Genomic DNA, 15,270 nt, shown 5'->3' with positions numbered 1-15,270 from the left:
CTCTCCTCCCTCATCCCCACTTTGCTTCTCCTTGCGACACGTGTCGAGCAGGGAGACCACTTCCCAAGAATTTTCTGACACCACAGCGTGCCACTTGTCACGCGCGGAGCGAGTTATCTTCCCTTCGCGAAGGTCGGCCTTTTTCTAGAGTTTTCGCAACTAAAGATGCAGCAATCCTTTTTTGAACGGGGCCTTGGCATTTTAAGGACGGGCTTTGCAAAGACGGGTTCGAAACCCGGCTTGGCCTAGGTAGGCCCATTTACGGAAGGGGTTACAGGCCCATTTTGCTAAAACCCTGCCAAGCCCCAAGTTTCCAATCCCGTAGGGTCCGGACACCGCTCTCTTCATTCCTCCCGCCGGGTCCTGCCGGTCGCCGCCGCCGCCGCCGTGCTGGGCAAGCTCTTGCACGTCGGGGGATTATTGCCACTGCTTCCTGATCGCCTCCTCTAAGTCTGGTACGCAAAGCAGAGGCAGTATCATCAACTCAACCTTCCTTACCCGCAAAAAACAAACTTACTTCTTGTTCGTCGATCTCTTACCTCTGAACGATTTGAATTTTGCAGATTCGAATCTTCTCCTCTCAACGAGATGGCGAAGCGGAGGTCCAAGAAACTGAGACGCCCGTTTGAAAGGCTCACCGACGACCTCATCCTTGAGATCCTCTCGCGCCTCCCCGTCAAGTCGCTCAACCGCTGCAAGTGCGTCTCCAAGACCTGGGAAAACCTAATTTCCGACCACAACAACCGCAGCAAGCTCCCCCAGACCCTGGCCGGCTTTTTGTACAGCAGCATCAATCCCGAGCGCTCACCCTTGTTTGCTCTCCACTTTACCAATGTCTCCGACTCCGAGATTGGCTTCCCTTTGATCCTCCCCACTTTCAACTTCCTGCCGAAGTACGAAACCATCTCACTCTTGGACTGCTGCAACGGCCTTCTCCTCTGCCGCTGGCACGGCGACTCAGCAGAGTATGGTTTCCATTACGTCGTGTTCAATCCCGCCACGAAGAAGTGGTGCGCATTGCCACACTCCAGCCAGGCCGGCAAGATGTGCACTGCGCGTTTGGGCTTTGACGCCGCCGTGTCGTCCCACTTCCATGTGTTTGAGTTCGCCCTTGACGACGACCGTGACGGTGACTCCTTCGTTGAGGTGTACTCGTCTAAAACAGGACGATGGGTTCACAGTGAGGATGGATGGTACGATGATATTTCATTCATTCGTGATGAGTCGGCGACTGTCTTTCTCAACGGGCGTCTTCATTTTCTCACCATTGACGATAATGAAGTAGTTGTGGTGGATACTGAGGGGAAAGTAATGGCGAACATACCTGTCCCGGATGTTTTGGATTGTAGTTTCATTCAGCAGTCACAGGGCTGCTTGCATTTTGCCAGTTTTGATAAATTTGAAAATCGACTATCAGTTTATGTTCTCGAGGACTATGACAGCCAAGAATGGATCTTGAAGCATAGTGTGCGAACAGCAAAAATCTTTCGAGGAAGATATATGGAAATTCGAGAGATCTTTCAGTGGGTAGCAATTCATCCTGATTCAAACTTGTTCTTCTTCACTGTGGGTCGGGAAGAGGAAACAACATTGATGTCCTATGATATGAACCGTCAGCACGCAAAACTCATCCGATCTCTTGGACTAGGCTCAGGTTATGGACAAAAATTTCAGCCTCCGTATCTGCCTTATGTGCCATCGTACTTGGAGTTACCAGCTTTGCACATTTGACATCCAGATTGTTGACTTTATAACAAGTGGATCCTTCAGTAGGAGTCAACTCTTCTTCCTATAGACCAGCAGACTTTTCATGTCTGTATGAAATTGTTTCTGTTTTCTTCCGGTCGAGTGCTTATTTTGCTTTTCCAGTAATGTTGGCTCATTGTGAGCAAAGTTGGTTCATTTCTGAGAGTACTTGCTCAAAATTTCGACAAATTTCTGTTCTCTTTGATTATTTAAGTAACAATGATTCTGGACAATGTATGCTCCGTGTGTTGGGTTGAAGTTCCATAATAGTTAAGAAATAGTATAATAGTATCATCATCATTGTAGGAAAATGCATGATCAGTGATTATCTTGGAGCTTAAAGTTAAAACTTGCAGCTTGGGTAGTATAAGATGTTTTTACAAGGACTAGTAAATGATAAATTATCTGCCAATGATATAATTTCTAAGGTTATTAATCTTGGGAAGTAGACCTCCCAAGTGCTAATTACTTGTGGTTTGTGCTTAAGATAGTCAGTTAGCAAGTACTAGAAAGCTTTGGCGCGGCGACACGCCGCGCCCGTGGTGTAAATTCTTATAGCAGTACTGTTAAACTCTGTTGTTCGGAGTGCATCCATACGTGAAGTAGAGAATAGTAGATCTCATTACATAATTTTTGGGGTTGTCTCAAGTAGGATAAAACAAATACAGGTTATAAACAGTTATTATGTCTCTCTGACCATTTGAGCCACAAAATATTCACCCAAGTAGTCAAATATGACTCAGAGAAAGTAAGCTGAATACATCTGCAAGATTCTTCTCCTGATTCCCACATCAAAAATGTGCTAATAAAATGGAAGTTCAAAGAAGCAGGTCAAGCATGTCTCCATTTGAGCTTTATCTGTTTCTTCTCAGCAGAGTCATCTTCTTGCCAAGCTGTGTCAACATCAGGTTGGCATGCCTTCTTACTTTCAGAGTTTCCCATTTTCTTGCAACGGTTCTAATATTTGTTGTTGGAGACCTGCAACTGGCGGCAGGCTTATTTCAAAGCAAAGAGGCAAACCAAACTTAGGAATGTGTTTTTGGAAAACTACTTTCTCCATCCAATAATATAAGACGTTCATACAGCAAATATATGAGCTAATTGGTTGTAATAATGTCTTATGTTATGGGACAGGTGGAGTACTTTAGAAGGTCACAATATTTATATATCGAAAGAATAGAGAACTTACAAATATTGAGTTGCTAGAAATCAATAAAAAACGTTCATATATCATCCAATAGAGATCAAATCAATGAAGAAGGTAGGTAAGCTAATGGAGCAAATAAGATATAATGCACATGAATAATATCTCCCAGTAAGTACATGCTTAATTTGGTCGCTATGAAGTTATAGCGTATAAATGAAACATGAACATTTTATAACTCTGGTTAGTGGCTGACACGGCATATGCCTCAAATAAGACTGTAGGACTGTAGATGAACAAATTAGATAATTTATTTTCAATAAAATATAATTAGAACAGAGGATTTAGGACTCACATGGGGACACTTTTGATGTCAAAGATCAGGGAGTAGTACCTAGAATGCGCGCATGATGCTAACGCTTTCTGTTTTCTCCTCACCAAAAGTATCTCATAATGTGCTTGACCTTTAGAATGCCACTCTCTTTGTCATTCAGTTGGTTGAGAATGCAGATGAGTGCATGATTCTTGACACTGAGGCCATGTATGACATTTGCTTCAAGGTGCTCAAGCTTAACACGCCAGCTGGAGGTAAAATTTGCCCCTTCTTTTATTTTTACTTTCTATGGATGAGTATGGCATGATATCAAGTGCATCTTCCTACTTTTTATTATTTTACTGCATGTTATAAAATGTCTTGGCACAATATGTAATGCAAAAAAAATCACAACTTTCTCCTTATACCCAAGTGGAAATTATCCTTCACTGATTTGTTCACTAAGAGCATGTCTAACAGGCCCCGTATAACCCGCCCACCCCGTAAAATTCCAGCGACATACGGGGCAGGCGCGGTTTGGGCCGTCTAGCAGGCCCCGTATTCGGGCCGCCCCGTTTCGGCGGAATACGGGGCCCAGGAAATCGGCCCCGTCGCCCCGTACATATAGTGGGCGCAGGTGCGAGTGAGGGGTTAACCCCTCACTCGCAACCCTAGCTCCGCCGTGCGCCGCCGCCTCCTCCTCCTGCTCCGGCGAGCAATTAGTCGCTCCCCCGCGCCGCATTCCACCCCAGATCCTGCATGGACTCCCGCCGCCGCAGTAGAGCCTCTCCGGCGAGCGGATCGAAGCGATCCCGCTCGCCGGACACCGTGGAGGAAGCCTGGCGGCTCAAGTGCAAGCTTTCCGCCGCCGGGAGCCGTCGCGCGGCCTGCAAGTACGCCGGCGCGCTGTACGTGCCGGAGCCGCTCCGGGAGTACGCCGCGGGTGGGCGGTGGTACCGGCAGGACCCGCCGCTCAAGCCGATGAGCGGCGAAGCCTTCGAGAAGTGGCGCGCGCAGTGGCAGCGCGACCGCGCGGCGATGGCGTCATGGAGGGCGACCATCGGCAGCACCAGCGGCGGAGGAAGCGGAGGCGGCGAGGAGGAAGAGGAGGCGGCAGAGGAGGAGGCGGCCTTCCGCCGTCCAGGAGTTCGAGGCGCGGCAGGCGCGGGAGGCGCAGGAGGAGGCGGCCTCCATCGCCTTCATCCCCTACGTCATCCTTGACGAGTAGACGTAGGTTGATCCGTAGTTAGATGTAGTATGATCCGTAGTATGATCGGAATGTATGTATGATCCGTAGTATGATCAATGAAGATGAACTTCCCGGGGTTTTTATTTTTGAAAATACGGGGCGAAATACGGGGTCTGCTAGACGGAATGGCTCGAAATGGAGCAGTTTTTCGATACGGGGCGAAATAAGAGAGTTATATGGGGCAGCGAAATACGGGGCCTGTTAGACATGCTCTAACTTCTCCTTTTGCAAATTATATTTATAGGGGAGTTTTGAACATCTTATAAATATCTGAAACTCGAGATAGCCACCTCTGTAGCATTTCACTGCTCCTAATTCTACATTGTTATGACTTACATACGTCCTAGTCTGGATTTTACTTAAGCTAGATCTCTGCATATGAGTATTGGAGGTCTTGCTAATCCAACAAACAATTCACCATCATCTGAACCAATACACAGACAAAAACGATGTTGAGAGACAGAATATGCAGACTATCTGCAGACACCCAAAATACATATGCATATTACTAATATCTAATATCTATAGATTAGAGTAGAAAATACCTTAAGGGAGGTGCTTTATTTACCTTGGTTTTGAAGATTGAGTCAGCATCCATAACTGAATTGATTGAACTCTCAGAGAAGATCTAATGGACAGATCAAACATATTAATCTTGTTTAATTTCGAAGTGTACACAAATCATGAAGATAACCTTCTTAATGCATGAAAACCTATATGTTGTGTTGTTGAATAATAAAGGAAGTAATTGATGAATAAAACATCCCTGGTTACTCACAGTACATGAGTACTAAACATAGTTTGACAGGTTAATAAGGTACTTGTTTCAGAAAGCTAAAAACATAGCAAACATCGCCAGTGAAGTAGATATGATTGCAACAGAAAAAACATTGACCAACCAAGCCAGAGAAACACAGTAGACGATGAATGTGAAACTGGTTTCATCCTAAATACATATCAGAAGCCAACACATCATATTGGTCCACACTATTGAGCAGACTGAAAGTATCCACAACTGGAGTTAATGATTCATCAACTGCGGCGACTGTTACTGATGGTCCCATATTAGAAGCTAGATGAGAAAACGACACAAATGAGGTGCATCAATTCTAAATTGGAGCTTTTCTTCATTGCGCCCACTTTTACAACATTTCGTGACCGGTAAACAGCAACAGATTGCCCCTTCAAATGCTACTATACCCGCTAAAAGAAGGATTCCATGTAATGGTTCTGTTTCATGAAGTATAGCTAAATAAACAGTTGGATGGTTAGTTTAGGCCAGGAATTGAATCACTCATGGCACTACAATTGTCTTATTTATCATGAGTGATGTGTTTTAAACTATTAATCAGATAGACACTTCTCTGATGACACGAACCTGCATATAAACTATCTAACTTGGTCATCGTGGAGGGCTACCCTTTCATCTATTGTCGAGGAGGGATCTATGTCTAAACCACTATATCTTACAAACTTTTGCTTGATAGAAAGATAATACCAAGTCAAAAATAAGTCGGTGGTGTACAACACGGCATGACATTAACTTCAGTGTACATAGCCGGCGTATGATTTATTTGAGTGCAAGATCTAACCTGCAATACATGAGGTAGGGGCTCAACAGAGGCAGCCTGCCGCTGGCTTGCTGCTCGAGGAAGGGCAGCAGCTGCACCAGCAGGCAGCAGCGTACATGACTGTTTTCTGCAACTTATACCCAATAATGGTTGCCTCAGATTTTAATGTAGTAAGAAGACCCCAAGGATAAAAACTCACAAGATCAAACCGTAGGATAGCTGGGCATGGCGTACAGCAAGGGAACATACAAGATCGACCGTCTGCGGAGGCGGCCAGCCAACCTCGGTTTCCTCTCTCCACTCTTTAGTGACCCTCATCCTCAAGCCAGCGTCAACAGTAGGCTGCATCAGCATCCTAGTTGTCCGGCTCACGTCGACAACAGTCCAGCTCGCTGCTGTGAGGGGGCGGGCCAGGGCGGCTTGCTAAATTATTGAGGGCATCACATGCAGGCTGAAGAACATACCCTCACCTTTTTGTGCTGCTCTGCAACCAATGTTTCATCTTGTGTCTGCATTAGCAATCAACATTAACGAAGAAGGATAAGACACGGATTGAACAGTACAGCAGCCCGCTAGGTGCCCAAGAATCAATTCGTCAAACAACGATTCAAACTATGATGGGGTGCTGTCGAGAGGCACGGGTCGGGAGAGAGTACTCGACATGCACGCCGGAATTTGGCCGAAGATAAGAGGAAATAAGGAGGAGATAGATAGGACTGACCTGCTCGCCAGCGTCGGTTGCTCCAAGCCGCTAGAGCGCACGCGTCATCAAGATCACGCTCTGCTCGAATCCTCGAACCAACCAGCCACCGCCTTCCCTCGGGCATCACCACGCCAGCGAATAGGATTAACAATATTACCCAATTCATCAAGAACCACATATAATCGCGAAATCGCCGCCAAACCTTGCGACTCCTGCCCGCTCCCGGATGCAGAACGTGAAGACGGGGGCTCCCGTCCCGACGCCCCCACTTCCGTTGCGGTGCTTCTCGAGCGGAGGAAGGGTTTGATTACCCTGCCGCCAATGCGACACCATCGACTCGGGATCCGCCCCCATGTGCGGCGCCGCCCCCCGTGCCTCCAACCCGCACTACCCCGCGGCCAGCGGAGCCCTCCTGCCACGGGCTGGACCACGATTTCGTTGGTCGGTGGCATTCGTGGAGAGGCCAGGGGCGCAGAGGACCGACTGTCTAACTGCTAACGTGAAGAGATAGGAAAGGTGGATGGCTAAGCAGATCATGAGGAAGGGTCTAGATAGCACGTGTCGGGGAGACATGGCTTCATGCCCAGATCCAATCAAAAACTGCTCCATTGTTCTATTCTACCACGCCACCGCTTTGACCGAATGACCCAGTGGCCCAATGACCGGCAAAACAGCCGGTAACCCGTTGCCTATTGACATAAAAGAAAATAAAATGGAAAGCAATTACTCTACAACAACAACCATTCTATACAAAAAGGAAAAAGGTGTCACGTAACTATTGAAGGAGGAAGAGATAAATGTGTCCATCTACAGTAGCTGATGGCATCAGATGGCGAGAAGTTAACCAACTTTTATATAGGGTATAATTAGACCTACATAGCAAGCTTTGGACGAAGAACTTTCGTCCCCTTAGTAACGATCTATGGATGGTACATTCTCGTAAATAGCATATCATGGAAACATTGGTAGCTAACAAGGAATGAATCACCTGAAGTCCTGAACGTGACTATTAGACTAGTCATAGTGGGAAGTAACATAGAGTAGTAACATACTCTATGTTATTACCTTCATAGTGGTTAGTAACATCAAAGTAGTATCACATATATTTTCATTAATTAGCTTATAGACTCATTGTATCTTGGGAAGTGTGATGTTACAGTAACTAGCTATGTTACTCCATCCTCCTCTCTCCTCATTAACTCACTGCCACATAAGCAAATTTGCTGAGTTGGACACGTAGTTACTAGTGAAGTTACTCCCACTATATATGAGTAGTCTTAGACTGCTCATAGTGGGAGTAACATAGCTAGTAACATCACACATCTCAAGGTATTTTGGTGACATGGCATGTGAATAAATGAAGAAAGAGAGTGAGGTGGTAACTAGCTATGTTACCATAACATCACACACCCCAAGGCAAAATGAGTCTACAACATAATAAATAACACAAAGCATGACACCACATATAAGTTACTACCCACTATGAAGGTAGTAACCTACACTAGTAACATGGCATATGTTACTAGTCTAAGTTACTCCCCACTATGAGCATCCTTAGGGTCATAGGCTCATAGTTAAGCTTACTTATTGTCTTTTTCTGATGACAAACCCAAATTTAAATTTGCGGTCTCATGTTGACGGCTGTGTGACAAGGATGGAACTTGCGGCATGGTAGATTGATTGTGTTAATGCTACCAAACATTTTGTACCTTATTTTAAGACCAAACCAATGGAGAAGTAGCATAATAGTAGGAAGGTCTAAATTTGTAGACTTTAGTGGCGGTAAGTTGGCAATGGCGCAGCTATGATCAAGCTATCTATTAGTACATAATAACATGGACCGTCCCAAAATTTCATTCTGATAAGATTACATTTGCTTATCTATTGCATATTATATCAATATAGCAAATTGCATATATCAGAATATGTATATTAGCCCTATGATCAGTTGAGCAGATCGTCTGAGGTGCAGTACTGCCCGCCTGCGAGCGCCCTGTAGTAGCGGTCCCTGCAGTAAACTGGCCGTCCATCGGCAGCCTCCGCAGCAGCCGCGGCGAGGTCGTCGTCTTGCCTCACCTCCGCAGGCAGCCTCAGCAGATCCTCTCTCCTGGACAGGTACCCACAGTTAATTCCATTTGCAACAATTCCACTTTTGCGCGAGGAAATGCAACACTTGACTCACCTCATGCTTGGCTTGGACTTGGAGGACACAGCAGTTGGGGATGCGTTTAAGGAGTGGACGTAGTCCTGGACAGGGGTGGCGAAGGCGAAGAGGGACACCGCCCCGACGAGCAGCGCGCCAGTGCCCACCAGTGTCTGCTTCAGCAGGTTGATCACCGGCTTAACCTAAAGAATCAAATTTCGTTGTCAGCAAAGCGTTGAAGATCATGTTAGTAACGGTGGGTAGAAGTAGAACACAAAATTTTAAGCTACCTTGTAAGATCCCAAGAGCCTGTCGCGAGCCAGCACCTGCATCATGGAGGAAAAAAGCAGACATTAAAGCTAGTCTGAACTATGAACTGGCAGCTTTTGTTTTGTTTTGACCAGCTGATAATCCTAGGCAACTTGTATACTGGACCGTGAAATTCGATGCAAGCATGGATGCATACCTCTGGTGGCTTGACCCACATCTGGCCGTCGTACCATCCGGTTTCTTCATACGGCACAACTGCCGACAGCAGCCTGTCTCCAACGTAACTCCATCCCTGCATTATCAGGTGTTATTATAGTATATGCACCATGCGTTTCGAATTATAGGTTTTTTTTTTCTGAATGGTATGTATCTAGATGAGTGTGTTTGTTCAGACATCTTCTCAGTCTGCATATAGTTGACACTGAAATATCTACAACATCTTATAACTCGGAACAAAGAGTAGCATAGTTCAGAGACTGATACATCTGCCAAGAGTGTCCAGAGTCGTAGTCATTTCAATTGTCTCATGCAAGGGCGTTTGTCTGACTTACCAAATAGATCCTGAGAACCACCAGAGACACCAGGAGCAGAGTCCCTATCCCAGCAGCTAGCACAAACTTGAGTGGATCCTGCATAACATAATCATGGTGAATTATAGGCAAACATTTTTTTTTTTTGACGAAAAGGCAAGCAGCGCTGCTTTTCATTGATTATAGGAAAGAGAAGTTACAAGTTCGGAGGGGATCCGAACGGCTGAACTGAAACAGAACACATGAATTGGAAAGGATCAACAGAAAGTGTGAAAATAAAGACTAGGAAAACAAACAGCAGGCCCGTCCGTTTCGGACATAACAGCAGGCAAAGTGAATTCAAAGACACGCCAGTCAGGTGATACTATGTTGCTTAACATATACTGAGACGAAACACCAGTCAATTATTTGAACTGAACTGAAAATGTGAGGCGACGATGAACTGCCGTACGCCCGTACCTTTGCTGGACTGAAACTTGCGGCTGAGATTGGTGCCGCCAGAACTGTAAATGTGACCAAGCACAGGCTGCCTAGGCGCAGGAAGAAGGAGCCTGGACTCAGCTCTGCCCACGAGTAGAGGCTACTTTCTTTGAGAGCTGAGTACTCGTTAACCTGAACCAATCGTCCAAATTACCCAAAGAAAATACTACTGTACATCATTGATCAATCCATCGGTAAGCAAAAAAACCATATACTGCTAACTCGTGTACAGACAAGACTTGATGGTGTCCCAAGTGTTTAATCCTGTGCAAGATTGCTCTAACATACAGTAAGTAAATCATACCGGCCTTTGCTCGTAGGGGACTCCGATCTCCATCCCGGGGTCCCAGCTCGCAGCTCCGCCCGCAAAGCGGCTGCGGCTGCTCTCCGGCTCCTCCTCCTTCAGCGCCATCGCCACCGTGAGGCTCCTCACCCTGCTCGTCCTCGCCAACGGCAACGGCGACAGGCCGCCGACTCGCGGAAGAGCTCCGGCGAGCCGCCGCCGAGGTCCGGTGGCGCCATGCTCGTGCCCAGGAAGCAGCGCCGCCGGCTGGACGGTAACAATCTTCAGCCGGAGCAACATGGAAGAAATTCTCGAGCCTATTATCTTCTAACCTACCGTACGCAGTGAGCTCGGAAGGGAGAGGGTGCCATGTATAGCCGTGCATCTTTTACGTGGCGCAGGTTTTCAGTGGCGGTTTTTTGTGGTTGAGGCTGCGCGGTGGTCACGACGGCCAGCTCTGGCCTCTGGAGACGATGCGTACACGTGGTGGACTGCGCAGTGGCACGCTGCCTGCTCGTTTCGGCGCGAGCCGGCGCATGGCAAGCTGGCTGCAGTTGTGAGGCTTTTCATATGCAAGTCCTCTCACGGCCAAGTTCATTCAAAGATAAATGCAAGATTTAATCTTTAGGTTTGTTATCTTTCGGTGGATTGAAAATTACCTTAATTATCAGTTCTCAGTTGATGACTCTTAAACCCTTGAAATGCATCATGGTACGTGGTAACATGTGTTGCAAGTGAGATTTTACTTGCCATGTGTTGCAACCAAGAAAAATGCCCCAAACTCTGAAACTGCTTCATGCTGCGTGCTACTCTAGATTGTGGTACTAACATCAACACATGATTTTCACATGAAAACCCCAAATCATGGCAAAACTATAGCTTTATGCCACCATAATCTTTTGTGTACTATTACCAAATATGGGACAATTATTCTACATTAGCATTAGACGCTTCTCATACATTTTTTTGCGAACATGACACCTCTCATACATTAAGGTTTCATCTCTGGAATTAATAAGGATTTCAATATTGAAGAGCCATGGGTTTGAATATCTATTTTTAGACATGAACAACTATGACATTTGGTTCTTTTTTACATCAACTCAGCATAGAGAATGAAAGTGCGCTCCCACGCATGTAGGCTTGAAAGTAGTTTTCTGGACAGCGAATGGGAGAAACGGTGATGTTCCACTATCCAACCTATCTTGATGAACCAGAAGTGAGAAGGACTAGGAGAATTCAAGTGTTCTTATGTGCCGCCGTCAATTGGATCTATCTCACCTAGTAGGCATTTACTCGCAAAGAAGAAGAAATGAGGAGCCCGATCACGAAATAGGTTCACTCGTGGTCCCTACTGCTTATGGGACTTTAATCGAATCTGCTAGAAAAAACTGGTAAAATTGCTTGTACTAAAAGGGATTTATAACTTCAATTCAACCAGTTTATATACTCATGGACCATTAAAGATAGTGGAATATTAGCTCGAAGGAGACACAGCGAAGGATCTGAGCTTCGCTTCCTAAAGGAGAGAATACCTTCACTGAAATTCTAACTCCCATTTCCCTAAAATCAACAAAATATGTATTTGCATATTCACCTCCATCTGTTCGACATAGTTGATCCTTCAAGTCTACCTATGTTTCACAAAAAGGCGTATATTGTTAGTCAAAAGTCAATGCTTCATCAGTTTAACCAATTATCTAGACAAAAGTATAAACATCCATAATATTAAATAAATACAATATGGAAATATCTTCTATGGTTAATGGTACATGTAAAATGTATCCATGAACTTTGATATATTTGATATGATATTTTATGATATATGCATGATATGTGAGGTTCCCTGGTTGTTTCACATCGATTTGTGAAGCTTTGCAACAAAGTCTACTTTCATTGGTTTTTTACGCTGCAGCATAGAAAGTCCCTCTTTTGCGTATTTTTTTTTAGTTTCAGGAACCTTACGGGCATCAAATTGCGCCAAATTTTGTCACTTCAATTTTTTGGCATTTGTCTGAAGATGACAAGAATGCTGACAGCTAGTTGGAGTCGCTTGGTCTAGGAGAAAGGGCCCACGATGTGACCCGCCTTGCCAGCATCCCCGTGGGGCCCATCCTAGACCCTGGCACTCCTTTTTTGTTCGTTTCAATGCTCTCCTATGAGTTTTCCCCAAAAGCACCTATATTTATGGAGCAATCCGTGGATTTGAGAAGGGGTTGTCGCTAACAGAGAAAAACACAGAACATAGAGGTCCTGCGAAGATTGAGAGAGGAAACGCCGCCGGAGTTGGTCTGTGTTGCTCCTCCACCTCCATCAACACAATCACCGCCGTCACCGTCATGAAGAGGGAGTAGTCCATCTCTGAATTATGGGTTTGCCAAAGTAACTTGTATCATCTCTCCCTATGTTCTTCACCAATTAGTATCACATGACCTACCTACATGATTTTTATCATATATGTAATGTTTTGATGGTGGAACTTTTATTACAAAATGATTTATGAGATGCAATGAAGTATTATGTTTTTGATGTATTGATAGACGCATAAGTTATCATGTTCATGTATGCTATGTTCTGATCAAACTTTTATACAATAATTAAAAGGGATTTCTATTTTCGTGCCCCTGGTTCATTAGTTGTACTCAGTTTTCCCCAGTCCCTTAGTTTTTCCTCAGTTTTCCCCTCCTCTAGTTTGAAACACGCACAAGTGCTGGAACGGCCGCTAGCCGTCAGGTCAGAGGCATTGACCGTTAGTCTGACCGGCTGGGGCCGCATAGGGGCAACTCCTCCCTGACCGTCTCGTGCTGACGGGTAGGGTCAGGAGACACGTCGGAGCATCCATCCATCTATCGCTGACGTGTGGGCCGTTTTATTTCATGATTTTATACGCGGTGCTGCCAATGACAAATGGGGACGCTCTATAGGGCTGCCGCAGCCAATGACCAGTGGGGTCGTATATTTTTCAGGAAAAGACATATATTCCCGCTCTGTGGGGCTGCCGCAGCCAATGACCAGTGGGGTCGTCTATTTATTTAGAGAAAATCAATATTGCCGCTCTGTGGAGCCTCCGCAGCCAATGACCAGTGGGGTCGTATATTTTTCAGGAAAAGACATATATTGCCGCTCTGTGGGGCTGCCGCAGCCAATGACCAGTGGGGTCGTCTATTTATTTAGAGAAAAATCATATATTGCCGCTCTGTGGGGCCGCCGCAGTCAATGACCAGTGGGGTCGTATATTTTTCAGGAAAAGACATATTGCCGCTCTGTGGGGCTGCCGCAGCCAATGACCAGTGGGGTCGTCTATTTATTTAGAGAAAATCATATATTGCCCCTCTGTGGGGCCTCCGCAGCCAATGACCAGTGGGGTCGTCTATTTTTCAGGAAAAGACACATTTTACCGCTCTGATATATGTCTTTAGAGAATATCATAGAGAGAAGCAACAAGTTCGCTAATTAATTATTCTTAAGCTAGACCGGAGAACCGCTGGCAGCTCGTTCCGCACCGTCGGACGGAGCAGCCATCGCCGACGCCTCGTCGCGCCGCCGGCTCTGTCCCCCGGCGGCGTCGGATGGACTGCGGCGCTGCACGTCAACCATGGCTCCAGCACTTGTTTCGTCCGCACGCATTGTACCAACCGCCGGAAAGTCTGCCGCAAGCAGATCCGCCGCCCACGATGACCGGGATTTTTTCCGCGCACCAATTGGTAGTATAGCTTGGTAAGACCTCCGCTTCTGCCTCCCCCGCCCCCTAATCGATTCGGTTCCTGTAATTTATTGGAGTTTGCAGGTACGAAATAGTCCTCAATGTCTGGTCGTAGCGGGTACACCGGCGAGGGTGGGGATTCGATCATGTCGTGGCCACGTTTTACTTCTCCTACCTCGTCGGAAGTGCAGGTATCTAGCTTCAGCTCTCTGTACTACCGTTGAATTTGAAGTGCCGCCATGGCCTGTTGGAGTGATTTCAGTTGTTCTTTTTTCCATTATTGTTACAGTTAGCCAGGCAAGCCGATGATCCATGGTACATTGCATACCAAGATGAATCAACCCAGTGGTGTAGCCAGAGGATGGATTTGGAGGAGAAGGTGGCCAATTTAGGTGATGAATTGGCCCGTAAAAACCTGATGATATTCGAGCTGAAGCGTATTGTGGAGGAAGAAAAGAAGAATTCAGAGCTTATTCGCAAGGAGAAGTTGAGAGTTGAGACAGATCTTGCCGTATTTGATCAAGTGGTAGAAAATCTAGAACATGAACTTAAAGTGATGGGAGAGGAGAAAAGTAGATTCATATGGGCAGTTTTATTAGGTGTCATCCCTGTCCTAGCAGTTATGTGGTTCTGGTAGACGATTTAGTATAGAATTGTTATTCAGTAGATGGCTCTAACCACTGTATTTTGTTGTGGCTCTAAGCACTGTATTTTGGCGTACAATTTCCTAGCTGTGCTAAGTAATGCGCACGATAATTTTAGCATGCATGAACATTTTATAAAAGTGAAGGGGTCCCAAAAGTGAAAGCATGTACCAGCCCCAAAAGTGAATTCTGTACAATAATGGAACTTTGCCAGGGTGGCTTTGGAGGGATCATTTTGGTGGAGAACTCATTTGAAGTTAATTGATACTTACAAAGGTTTAGCCAAATGCAACATAGGGGATGGAAAATCAAGTTTGTTCTGGCTGGATAATTGGAAGGATAATTGCTTGCAGCACATTCTGCCTCACTTATTCACATATGCAAAAAATCATTTTATGTCAGTCAGAGAAGTGATTGACTCTGATTTCTTGGAAGACTTATTCCATTTACCTCTTTCACAACAGGCTTATACAGAATTCTTGACAATGGAG

At 45.6% G+C, this 15,270-nt stretch overlaps 2 protein-coding genes and 1 long non-coding RNA gene across 4 annotated transcripts; 1 reads left to right on the top strand and 2 right to left on the bottom strand.

Moving 5' to 3' along the window:
• Nucleotides 1-570: 570 nt before the first annotated feature.
• Nucleotides 571-1,890, top strand: LOC127330004 (F-box protein At5g07610-like). Its single transcript, XM_051356376.2, has one exon. The coding sequence runs from the start codon at nucleotides 589-591 to the stop codon at nucleotides 1,729-1,731; it is 1,143 nt and encodes a 380-aa protein (XP_051212336.1). The 5' UTR covers nucleotides 571-588; the 3' UTR covers nucleotides 1,732-1,890.
• A 519-nt stretch (nucleotides 1,891-2,409) lies between these two features.
• Nucleotides 2,410-7,403, bottom strand: LOC139830616 (uncharacterized). Its single transcript, XR_011743414.1, has 2 exons — nucleotides 6,745-7,403; nucleotides 2,410-6,532 (listed from the first exon to the last, which is right to left on the bottom strand). It is a non-coding gene; the product is annotated as an uncharacterized lncRNA (long non-coding RNA).
• Nucleotides 7,404-8,520: 1,117 nt separating this feature from the next.
• LOC127332565 (protein CONSERVED IN THE GREEN LINEAGE AND DIATOMS 27, chloroplastic) lies at nucleotides 8,521-10,802 on the bottom strand. 2 transcript variants are annotated; one of them, XM_051358876.2, is made up of 7 exons: nucleotides 10,454-10,800; nucleotides 10,129-10,281; nucleotides 9,691-9,768; nucleotides 9,336-9,431; nucleotides 9,160-9,195; nucleotides 8,909-9,072; nucleotides 8,521-8,833 (listed from the first exon to the last, which is right to left on the bottom strand). In XM_051358876.2, the coding sequence occupies exons 1-7, from the start codon at nucleotides 10,730-10,732 to the stop codon at nucleotides 8,671-8,673; spliced, it is 969 nt and encodes a 322-aa protein (XP_051214836.1). In that variant the 5' UTR covers nucleotides 10,733-10,800; the 3' UTR covers nucleotides 8,521-8,670. The 2 variants fall into 2 exon arrangements, with proteins under 2 accessions (XP_051214836.1, XP_051214837.1); XM_051358877.2 differs by lacking the exon at nucleotides 10,129-10,281 and having other exon boundaries at nucleotides 10,454-10,802.
• Between the last annotated feature and the right edge of the window lie 4,468 nt (nucleotides 10,803-15,270).

Source organism: Lolium perenne, chromosome 4 (assembly GCF_019359855.2).
Source record: "Lolium perenne isolate Kyuss_39 chromosome 4, Kyuss_2.0, whole genome shotgun sequence".
NCBI lineage: Eukaryota > Viridiplantae > Streptophyta > Magnoliopsida > Poales > Poaceae > Lolium > Lolium perenne.
Note: the sequence above shows the minus strand (reverse complement) of the source record. Positions and strands in the feature narration are given on the sequence as shown.

Excerpts from the sequence above, each read along its gene's own strand:
- LOC127330004 (XM_051356376.2), top strand. The coding sequence starts at position 589 with ATGGCGAAGCGGAGGTCCAAGAAACTGAGACGCCCGTTTGAAAGGCTC.
- LOC127332565 (XM_051358876.2), bottom strand. The coding sequence starts at position 10,732 with ATGTTGCTCCGGCTGAAGATTGTTACCGTCCAGCCGGCGGCGCTGCTT. Across the intron at positions 9,769-10,128 it reads CAAGTTTCAGTCCAGCAAAG|GATCCACTCAAGTTTGTGCT; the intron begins GTACGGGCGTAC and ends TATGTTATGCAG. Across the intron at positions 9,073-9,159 it reads GGCTCTTGGGATCTTACAAG|GTTAAGCCGGTGATCAACCT; the intron begins GTAGCTTAAAAT and ends TTGATTCTTTAG.